Genomic DNA, 10,543 nt, shown 5'->3' with positions numbered 1-10,543 from the left:
ACAGTCCCCGCGCTGCTGCCGCCCAGCGGGGCAGGGAGCCTGGATGCTCACACCTCCCAACAAACAGCGTCGCCCCGGGACACCGGGAGTCCCTCCAAGGACATTTTCCAGCCGCCCAGCCGTTCCAGACACGGTGTTTGTGCCGCTGGCAGCGCCTCCTGCCCGCAGCATCTCCCCCATCTGCTTTTGCTCAGAGCCCCGCGGCTGCCGCGGCAGCTCCTGCCCGCTGCCAGCTCGGGACGCAGCCTGGGCAGGGAGAGCCCCTCTGGAACGCGCTCCCGGAGCAGCCTGCCCGAGCCTGGAGCGCGTCCGTGCTCAGCAGGGTGTCACTGTCACCGCAGTGTGACTCGGTGGCGGGAGAGCGGGGCTGGGACCCGGGCCGCAGGTGCGGCTGTGCCCTGGCGGTGCCCTGGCGCTGGCCGCAGCCCGGGCTCTGTTTGCAGGCTGGCACGGTCCCGGGCTGGCACACGGCTGCGGGGCCACGGCAGAGACAGCCCAAACGCGGAGAGGAGCGCTGCTGCCCGTGGGACGCGGGGCAGGGCGGGACGAGCCCCCAGCTGTACCTAGAGCAGGGTCGGAGGTGCCGAGCTTCGCTGGAGGAGAGGTTTGGGGCAGAAAATCCTTCTGGAGGGAGCGTGGGAGCTGCAGCTGACGCTGCATCACTTCCCATTCCTTTTGCGCGAGGAAAAGCCTTTAAAAGCCTTAGGTACCGCTCCGTACCTGGGCCCAGGTTTAAAAATAGCCTCCTTCCTTCCTGAGCGGACAGAAAGGCAGGAGGAGGCAGCTCCGGCTGTCGGCGTCCCTCGCTTCAGCTCCCTGGTGCCGAGCCCGGCACCCCGTTCCCCAGCGCGCCCGGGGCAGGGGCAGGAAGGCTCCGGGAGCCGCAGCAGCGCCGGGAGCGCCCCCGTTCCGCCGGCCCTGCGCTCGTTCCGCCGCTCCCGCTCACCCGGGACGCGCACGGCGCAGGGGGGCACGGCCCGGGGCACACGGGGGGCTGTTTGTCCCTGCCGGGGGCACACGGGGGGCTGTTTGTCCCTGCCGGGGGCACACGGGGGGCTGTTTGTCCCTGCCGGGGTCACACACGGGGGGCTGTTTGTCCCTGCCGCGGTCACACGGGGGGCTGTTTGTCCCTGCCGGGGGCACACACGGGGGGCTGTTTGTCCCTGCTGGGGTCACACGGGGGGCTGTTTGTCCCTGCCGGGGTGACACACGGACGCGGTTTGTCCCTGCCGGGGTCACAATTAGCGCCTTGAAGAGCCCAGGGGAAGGTCTGGGTTCCGTAGAGCGCTGTCCCGTGCCTGTCCCCCTGTCCTGACGCCACCTCTGTCTGTCCCTCCTCAGCCGGGTTTCCCGGCCTGGCACGGGCAGGAGGTGCCACGCTCTGCTGTTTGCCATGCAAATCCCCGAGGGCAGAGGCTCGGGCAGGGCCGGGCTGGCCCCACGCTCTGCCCGGCACGGGAGGAGGGGCCCGGGCTGCACGGGCGGGTGAGCTCCGGCCCTGCCGCATCTCCCGCTCGCTCCCGGACATCTGCACGCCTCCCTCCCCGCTGGGCACCGCAGCCCCCCGGCCTTCACCACCCCCGTGTGACCCTGGAACTGGGCTCTGCGCCCCCGCACAGAGGTGGGGAGGCCGCAGAGCTCCTCAGACACCGCCCACGCACCCGGCACCTGCTCACTGCCCCCAAACCCCAAATCCAGCGCCCTGCAGGGTCCTGCTGGGACCCTTCAGCCTCAGCCCACCCCTTCCCCTCCTGCCTTTCCATCCCTGGCACAGCACCATCACCCTCCTCCTCCACAGCCGTGAGGCAGCCCATGGAAGGGGCACCAAGGGTTTGGTTCCCCACATTTTCTGATGTCATCGAACACCAAAGCACAGCAGACAGAAACCCTCAGAGCAGCACGGGGAACTGCCAAATTCCCCCAGACAGCATCAGCTCCTGGCCACAGAGAGAGGAAGAGCCAGGTATGACCCTGCTCACACAAAGCCCTCAGTCAGAAGACTGGGGGAAAAAGGGAAGGACCAAACTGAAGCACAGAAAGAACCTCTTGTGTGGCAGGCCAGGAACAAAGCAGCCCTTTGTCCTCGTGGGCTGGGGCTGTGCTCTGGGATTTACAGGGGTTTTGGAGCCCTACCTGGTCACGTCTGTGCATGGGTGGGGTGCAGGGAGGTTTTGAAGCAGTTGGAATCTTCCTCACGTGGAAAAAACTCTGTCTCCTGAAGTGATCTCCTGATACTCCGAGGGCTGGGAGAGCTGGGAGTGCCCATCGGGAGAGGAGAAGGCTCCAGGGAGAGCTCAGAGCCCCTGGCAGGGCCTGAAGGGGCTCCAGGAGAGCTGCAGAGGGGCTGGGGACAGGGCCTGGAGGGACAGGACACAGGGAGTGGCTTCCACTGCCAGAGGGCAGCCATGGATGGGATACTGGAAATTGGGAATTTTTTCCCTGGGAGGGTGGGCAGACCCTGGCACAGGGTGCCCAGAGCAGCTGTGGCTGTGCCAGGGGGGCAATGGCAGTGTCACGGGGGCAGTGGCAGTGCCAGGGGGACAGTGGCTGGGGGGCTGGGGCTGTTTCTCCTCCTCTGATGTTGGGCTCCTATTTCGGGCACTGCCCTCACCCTCCGCGGCCAGGGCAGCCCCTTCCCCTCTGTGCCGCTCAGGGGCGCTTTGCTTTCCCCGGTTTCCATCCTCCCGAGCTGCTTTAACAGCGGAGCTGACGGGCACCCGAGGGCAGCAGAGGGCTTCGGCCAAAGCAAACGGCGCTGCCCCAGCCCCGCTGCCGCCCGCAGGGAAAGCTGCCCGAGCCCCAGCCCCACTGCCCCAGCCCCGCTGCCGCCCGCAGGGAAAGCTGCCCCAGCCCCAGCCCCACTGCCCCAGCCCCACTGCCCCAGCCCCAGCCCCACTGCCCCAGCCCCACTGCCCCAGCCCCACTGCCAGCCGCAGGGAAAGCTGCCCCAGCCCCAGCCCCACTGCCCCAGCCCCACTGCCCCAGCCCCACTGCCAGCCGCAGGGAAAGCAGCTCCTGGCTGCCCCAGCCCCAGCCCCAGTCCTGGGGGATTTCCGTGCACTTTGGAAGGGAACAGGTCACAAAACAAACCCTTCTGCTGCTGCGGCTCGATTTTCCACCCTGGCCCTCAGCCCAGTTCTATTCCTAGCCCAGCTCCAGCAAATGTAGAAGGTGAGGGGAGCTGGGGAGAGGGAAAGCCAAGCTGGCAGCGTGCTGGCATTGAAGTTGCCTTTTTCATTTCTCTAAACTGAGTCATCTCCAATACACCCTTTTTGGGGTTTTTTGGTGGTTTTTTTTTTGTCTTGAAAATAAAAAATTGTACTAAGGGGATAAGAAGGTGGTACTAATAAACCATGGAGCGTTCAAGTCTGGGCAGCATTCCAGGATGTCCTGTGAGGGTGGAAAACACCATTTAATTGATAAAGACTGTGCAGGTTCTACCTGCAGGTTAATCCCAGGTCACTCCCCGGGGAGCCGGAGACTTCAGAGCACCTGAAGGAAAAATCCCGGTGCTGTGGTGGGTCCTGGAATTGTCTCTGCCAAAGACTCTCTGAGCCTTTTCCTGCTCCCAGGTCAGCTCCTCAGGGGAGTTTTGGAGCCTCCTCCCCTGCCTCCCACCCCCCCAGGAATTCCTTGACCCAAATACTGCTCCTGCACTGGAAATAAATCAACTTTTAATATTTTACAATTACTTTAAAAGTTCTCTGCACAGTATTTTACAGATCAGCACAGACTTTACATAGATTTGCTGAGGCTACACAAATGTACAAAAACCACCCCAAAGGGCCCTGGAATTCTCTCATTTCCAGAAGGCATCAGAGGTCAGAGCCTTCGCCAGGATTATGAGTGAGTCCCTGGAGTCTGGGCTTGGTTTTCTCTATGGGATGGGAATTCTCTTCTCCAGGACTGCTGCAGGGCCAGCTGAAGCCAGAGGATTTACGTCCTGGCACGGATTTGGCCACGGATCCCAGGATCCCCACGAGCAGTGTCTGACAGGACAAGGCGCTGGTTTAAAGCCCCGAGCAAGAACAACCACGGGCCAAACTCCAGCCTCACTGGAGAGAACAAACCCCAAAGCTGCCTGGGGAGGGCAAAGGCAGAGAGGAAACCCTTTGGGGGCCTCGGTGCCCAGCCCTGGGCCAGGCCAAGCCGTCCCCAGCAAGGGCACAGTGGGAGCAGAGCTGCCCAGCAGCCAGCAGAGCGGGGAGCAGAGCCAGGGGCACAGGAGGGGGCCCAGCAGGGCTGGGGGAACCCAGCAGCCAAACCCGCTCTCCTCTGGGACACCTGAGCCCCCAGGGGCTCTGGCCCTTTCCCTGGCAGACTGAACCTCAGCGACACGGCTGCTGTGCCCCCAGGCTCGGGGACAGCGCCAAGAGCTCACCAGGACCTGCTTCCTGCAGGATCAAGGGAGCCCCTGGACTGAGCCCACTGTGGCTGAGCCCTGCAGCCCCCAGCAGTGCCGGGGGTCCCTCCAGACACATCCAGGGAACACAGAACACTGGGACCGAGCTCCTGGGACCCTGCAGCAGCTCTTGTGCCGCTGGCACGGCTACAATCCCCAAAATCCACCCAGAAACAGCCCGAGGCTTTTCCAGTCCCGCTTCTTTGCTCATAGGGTCAGATCACCCCTAAATACCCTCAAATATTGCACCTTTCTGTACCTACAGCCTGGCAGAGAGGGGGAAGAGGCTGGCATGTTTGTGGCGGGGAGGATCTCCAATCCTGCTGTCACTGCAGGTGTCACTCGGTGGGCTTGGCACTGGGTCCCTCTCCAGCAAATGTCACTCTGCAGTGGCCCCAAGGCAATCCTGGTGCCTTCCCCAGTCCTTCCCTCCCTGCTGGGAGTCCAGCATGGCTCCTGATGGATTTCCAGCAGCTGCTGAGGGTTCAGCCCTGGCCTGGCTCTGGCACACAGTGCTGGGAGCAGGATGCACGACCTGGGGCTGGGCTGGGAGTACAGCTCAGTGCTGGAACCCTGCAGGAACTGGGAATTCCTCTGCTGGGTGCGCAGGAAATACATGGATGCACCAGCAGCTGGGCTTGCCCTGGCACGGCCTGTTGTGCTCAGCTCCCTGGGATCCCCCGCTGCAGGATCCCTGCTCTGCGTCCCTGCAGGACACCCGACCTCCAGAAGGCAAGGGAAACCTTGAGAAACCTGCTCCCGTCCCAGAAAAGTGTCCTGAGCATCCTCGACACGTGACAGGTGAAACGCCACCGGGACACGGGCTGGCATGTCCCCAGTGCCATGGGGTCTGCAACTGCCATGCACTGACAGACACCCGACACCACTGAGCCGAGGACATTCCTTTCCCAAATATCCCCCATGAGCTCACCCTTCCCATATCCCACTTGCACCATTTCCTGGCAGGGAATGTCCCTGTCCTTGCCCTGCCCTCCCACCAGGCGCTGGCATCTGCTGACCCACGGGAGAGATCCAGGAGGCACGTCCTGAGGGACCCTTGGGGCACCAGAGCACGAGGACCCCATTTCCCGAGGAGGGGCTGAGCCTGGAGCAGGAGCTGAGCCCCCACACCGACCCCACGGGGACTCTCCAGCTGCAGGAGCTCGTGGACAAGCAGGCCTGGGTGTCCTCCTCCTTCTCCTGAGCCTGGAGTGGTGCGGGCCGGAGTCGGGTCTGGAGGGACACGGCTCCTCTACGGCAGCGCCCCACTGAAGGTGGCAATGGGCAAACACAGCAGGGAGTGGAACTCGGAGGGGTCCTGGGGAGCCACAGGGGAGCCCCTCGGTGCCAGGGGGTCACAGTCCCTGGGCTTGTAGCACACGGAGATCTCACACCTGCAGGGGAGCACCAGGAAACAACCCCTGAGTGAGGTGGGGGCTGAGAGCCCTCAGGGGCAGCAGGAACAGGGCTGAGAACTGAGGGGGAATGGGAACGGGGCTGAGAACCCTCAGGGGCAGCAGGAACAGGGCTGAGAACTGAGGGGGAATGGGAACAGGGCTGAGAACCCTCAGGGGCAGTGGGAACGGGGCTGAGAACCAAGTGGGAATGGGAACGGGGCTGAGAGCCCAGCAGGGAACAGGAATGGGGCTGAGAGCCCTCAGGGGCAGCAGGAACAGGGCTAAGAACCCAGCAGGAACAGGAACGGGGCTAAGAACTGAGTGGGAATGGGGCTGAGAGCCCAGTGGGAACAGGGCTAAGAACCCAGCAGGGATGGGGCTGAGAGCCCAGCGGGAGCAGGGCCGCTGGGATCTGAGCAGGAGCATCCATCCAAGCTGAGCTCAGAGCCGGGCGCTGCCCCGTCCCAGCAGCTCTGGCTGCAGTTCCCACCTGGTCACGCTCTGCAGGATCTTCTGCTCATCCTGGTCCAGGCACACGGCGAAGGAGGACTGCACCCCGATGATCTGGACCTTGTCCACTTTGATCTGGGACACGCTGATCTGCTGAGAGCAAAGGCTGGAGTGAGGGAGCGCTGCCCCAGCGCCCTCCCTGGGCTGGGCAGGGGAGCTGGGGCAGCAGCGAGGGGATGCCCCCAGGAGCTGCTCACTCCAGCCCTGCCCCCCTCCCATCTCCCCAGTGTACAAGCTCCAGGGCTGCAGTTACCTGATTGAAACTTTTCTTGGATTTGGAGTTCTGCCTCTTGACCACCTCAGTCATGGTTAGGTTGAGACATTCTGTCTTCGAGGCTGCAAGAGAAGGAAGCTGCCACGGCCTGAGGCTCTGCTGGGAGTCCAAGAGGCCCCTGCACCTCTCAGAGCACCCCAGAGCTGGAGCTCCAGCAGGACCCCAGTGCTGGGGGAATGCAGAGCACTCCCAGCTTCCCTCCCCTCCTGCTGAATGTCCTCTGCAATTCCAGCTGCTTTCCTAACACGGCGGGAGAGAACATTTAACCACCCCGGGCTGCAAACAGGAGAAAATCCATTGCCCATCGCCGTGAGGAAAGTCTGACTCTCCCCCGTGGCCTCTCCTGAGCCCACTGGAGACGCCTCCGGGTGCCTGGAATTGCAGTGACATCCTGTGGTCAAACCCAGGAAAGGGAAAACCTCCGGGACCAAGGGATTCCTCCTGGAAGGACGGAGATCCACGGAGAGGGCTCTCCCCAGAGAGGAGCTGAGGGCAGCCCTGGTGCAAGCCCTGAACTCGAGCAGAACACCCAGCGCAGCATTCAGAGGGGCTGAGAAACCCATTCCTGGCGCTTCTCTCCCAGGATTGGCTGCATGGATGGGGAGGGGCAGGAGGGGCAGTGGGGAGATCCACGGAGCATCAAGGGTGTCTCCTGTTTGGCACAACACCCTGATCGCCCTGCTGACAAACACCTGCCAGGCACACGAGGGAAAAGCTCCCAAACCCCCAAAGCTGTCTCAGAACTGGACGTGCCTGATGGCCAAACCAGCAGCTCTTGAACAAGAACCAACCAAACACATGCACGGACCCAGAGCCTTGGAGCTTCTGAAAGGCTCAAAGCCTGATTAATTAGAAACGTGATTAGAACAAAGGCTTCCGAGGCCAAGGCAGGTGGCTGGGAGCTGTGTCTGAGCTGCAGGAGGGGGAGCAGGCTGCAGCAGCAGCTCAGGAAGGCGTGCTGAGGGAAGCATGTGAGGCAGGCTGCTGTGGCTGCAGGACGAGCACCTGGCCCCTGCTCCTGCTTCACCTGAAGAGTTTCACCTGCTCTCGCTCCCTGCTAAGTGTTGTCGTGGAAAGCATCACTGTCCTGTGCTCGAGCCACCCCAGCCCCATCCCTAGTGGACGCTTTTCCAGCTGGAACCTTTGGGACAGTGGGACGGGACGCGTCCTGTGTCCCTGATGTGGTGCTGAGGATTGGCACACACCAAGGACTACGGCACAGCTGAGGGAACATCAGGGACTCCCGCGTGTCTCCGGCATTCTCACCTCCCTCACTGCCCAGCCAGGAGATCCACCGGGTTCCCTCGCTCCCCCAGGGCCCCCACCCTGCCCGGGCACAGCCCCCCCGTACCCACCGAGCTCCTCGTGCCTCCTGCAGGCCTTGCTGAGGTTGACGGACGTGCAGACCTTCTCCACGTCGTTCCAGTGACTCCTGCCACTGGCCGCTGTCTGCAGGGAGCAGCCGGAGCCCAGCAGAGGGAAGCACACAACCGCTCAGCTTGGAAAAGGCCTTTCAGGTCACGTCCAGCCCTGAATCTGACCCTGCCAAGTCCTTAAGCGCCAACCCCACGTCTTTTAAACATCCCCAGGGATGGTGACTCCACCACTGCCCTGCGCAGCTGTGCCAGGGCTGGAAAGCCCTTTCAGTGAAGAAATATTCTCTAATACCCGATCTAAACTCCCTGTGGCCCAGCCTGAGGCCGTTCCCTCTGCTCCTGTCCCTGTTCCCTGGAGCAGAGCTCGACCCCCCCCGGCTGTCCCCTCCTGGCAGGAGCTGTGCAGAGCCACAAGGTCTCCCCTGAGCCTCCTTTTCTCCAGGCTGAGCCCCTTCCCAGCTCCCTCAGCCTCTGCTGGTGCTCCAGCCCCTTCCCCAGCTCCGTTCCCTTCCCTGGACACCCCCAGCCCCTCCATGTCCTTGCCAGGAGTGCCCCAGAGCTGTCCCCAGCTCTGGAGGTGCCCGGCAGTGCCAGCACAGACCTTGCTGTATGCAATCTGTAGTGTCAGTGGGATCGCTTCCCTGTCTCCATCTATTCCCAGCCTTTTGCTGCCTGGACCTGCAGGAAACAAGGAGCAAACATCACACGGGGGCTTTTCATCCCAGCCTTCCCTGGCTGCTGGCACAGCAGCGCAGCCAGGACTGCAGGCAGGGGAAAAGGGCCTGCTGAGCACAGCTGTGGGGAAAAGGGGCAAAAAAAGGAGGAAAGGTGGCTTAAAATCTGCAGAAAGCAAAGAATCCAGAGAGGAATTACAACACAAAACCACCCTGCAGAACTGAAAGTGGCTCTGGCTGAGCCGGTGCAGAGGGACAGAGCTCCAGGAAACACAGAGCAGTACAGGCCACAGCGCTCTCCCTGCTCCTGTTTGCTCAGGCAGGTTTGTGCCCGCGCTGCATTAGCCTGAGACGCCGGGCCTGACACTTTTAAACTGTCCTTTTCCCCCCGGGTAGGTTTTTGCAGCTGTGAAGCAGCGCCAGACAAGCCAAGGGGGAAGATGGGATCCAGCACCGGCGCTTTCATGGGCTGGGGGAAGAGCTCTTTGCCCAAGCCTGGTTTGGGGGAGCAGGGGGGGCACACCGCACAGGGGGGGATTTTCTGGGCTCTGCTTCGAAGGACAAGCGGAGCTCGCAGCAAGGCAGCTGGTGAAGGCCGTGAGGAGCGCGCTGCGCTGCAGTGCTGGGGGCTGGCCGTGAGGGGTCTGTGTGAGCCGCACTCCAGAGCATCCCGGCTGGGTGCCCGGAGGAACCGCAGCCGCATGGCCCTGCCGCTGCTCCTGCCCTCCTAACACCGCTAACGGTATGAACTCGTACCATAAAAGCACAAAAAATGGCACCTGCAAGGCTCCGAGCACACACACAAACCGGGCTTTGCCCAGGGAAACAAGGAGATGAAAGAGGGATTTTATCAGCGACACTTCTGGACAAAGCACAAAGAGCAAGCAGGAACAAGGGAAGATAAAGAGCTGCATTTGGCAGGTGCTGATGAGAGGAAGGAAACGGGCTTGGAGGTGTTTTATTGTGAATCCATTCTAGAGGTCAGAGCAGCACAAACAATCAGGCATTGCCATGGTTTTGCTCCTGCAGGGAATACAGAACTGGGATGTTTCTCTCCCAAAGCAGTGAAGAGCTCTCTGGATCCTCGCTCAGCCTGGCTCAGACAGCTCCTGCAGCCCAGGCTCCCCAGCCCAGCTCCAGCCCAGGCTCCCCAGCCCCCCCTTCCCCTTCCTCCCCTTCCCTTCCCGGGTTTCAGACCCCCCCAGGGCGGGTGGGGGTGCAGGAGCAGCTACAGACCTGAGGCCTTGATGGCCCTCGTGGCTGCTGAGTGCCCCAGCTCCAGGGAGTGGATGAAGACCTCGGTCCTCTTCTCCCCGCCGATGAAGGTGAGCTGCCAGGGGGACAAGAGGGGACACGTGGGGGTGAGGGGACCCAGCCCGGCCAGGCAGCCTTCACCCCTCTCAGTCCTCAGGAAATGGGGCAGTTTGGGAAAATCCTTCCATGCTCTCAAAGCCCCTTTCAGCAGCCTGGGGTGGCGCCTGCCTTTAGCTGGGCTTCAGACTGTTTGAGCAGATCCCAAACCTCTCATTTTCACTTAAAACGCCACTGGGAAAAAAACCCCAATGAGCCAACAGCGGGGTCTGGGAGCTGCTTTGGGAGCACAAATCCCATGTGCCCTGCTCACCAAGCCCTGTTTGGTCCCCAGGCACACAGAGAGTGTGGAAAAGTCACCTCATGGAGGGGCTTGCTTTGGGAAGCAGAGCTCTGGAGAGATCCCAGCGCCCTGGAAAAGCTGGCAGCGCTGCCAGGCACTGCTTTGTGCGTGCGGAAATGTACTGGGGTGCAAAACTGCTCGTGGGACTTCGCGGCCAGGGCAGGAGCTGCTCTCAGCCCCGAGCCAGGAGCATCAGCCAGGGCACCACGGACACCCAGGGGCCCGGAGGGGACCGAGCTCCGCCTCAGCAGCACGC

The 10,543-nt window shown here is 62.4% G+C and overlaps 1 protein-coding gene across 1 annotated transcript in view; it reads right to left on the bottom strand.

Moving 5' to 3' along the window:
- Nucleotides 1-3,657: 3,657 nt before the first annotated feature.
- The window catches only part of PIK3R5 (phosphoinositide-3-kinase regulatory subunit 5), a 40,952-nt gene continuing 34,066 nt past the window's right edge, over nt 3,658-10,543 (bottom strand). Inside the window, 6 exon segments of the mRNA XM_038157419.1 lie at nt 3,658-5,796; nt 6,290-6,402; nt 6,563-6,645; nt 7,939-8,032; nt 8,561-8,637; nt 9,870-9,963. Coding sequence (XP_038013347.1) covers nt 5,655-5,796; nt 6,290-6,402; nt 6,563-6,645; nt 7,939-8,032; nt 8,561-8,637; nt 9,870-9,963 — 603 coding nt within the window. The 3' untranslated portion in view covers nt 3,658-5,654.

Source organism: Motacilla alba, chromosome 18, assembly GCF_015832195.1.
Source record: "Motacilla alba alba isolate MOTALB_02 chromosome 18, Motacilla_alba_V1.0_pri, whole genome shotgun sequence".
In the NCBI taxonomy this organism is placed as follows: domain Eukaryota; kingdom Metazoa; phylum Chordata; class Aves; order Passeriformes; family Motacillidae; genus Motacilla; species Motacilla alba.
This window is presented reverse-complemented; position numbering and strand designations above follow the sequence as displayed.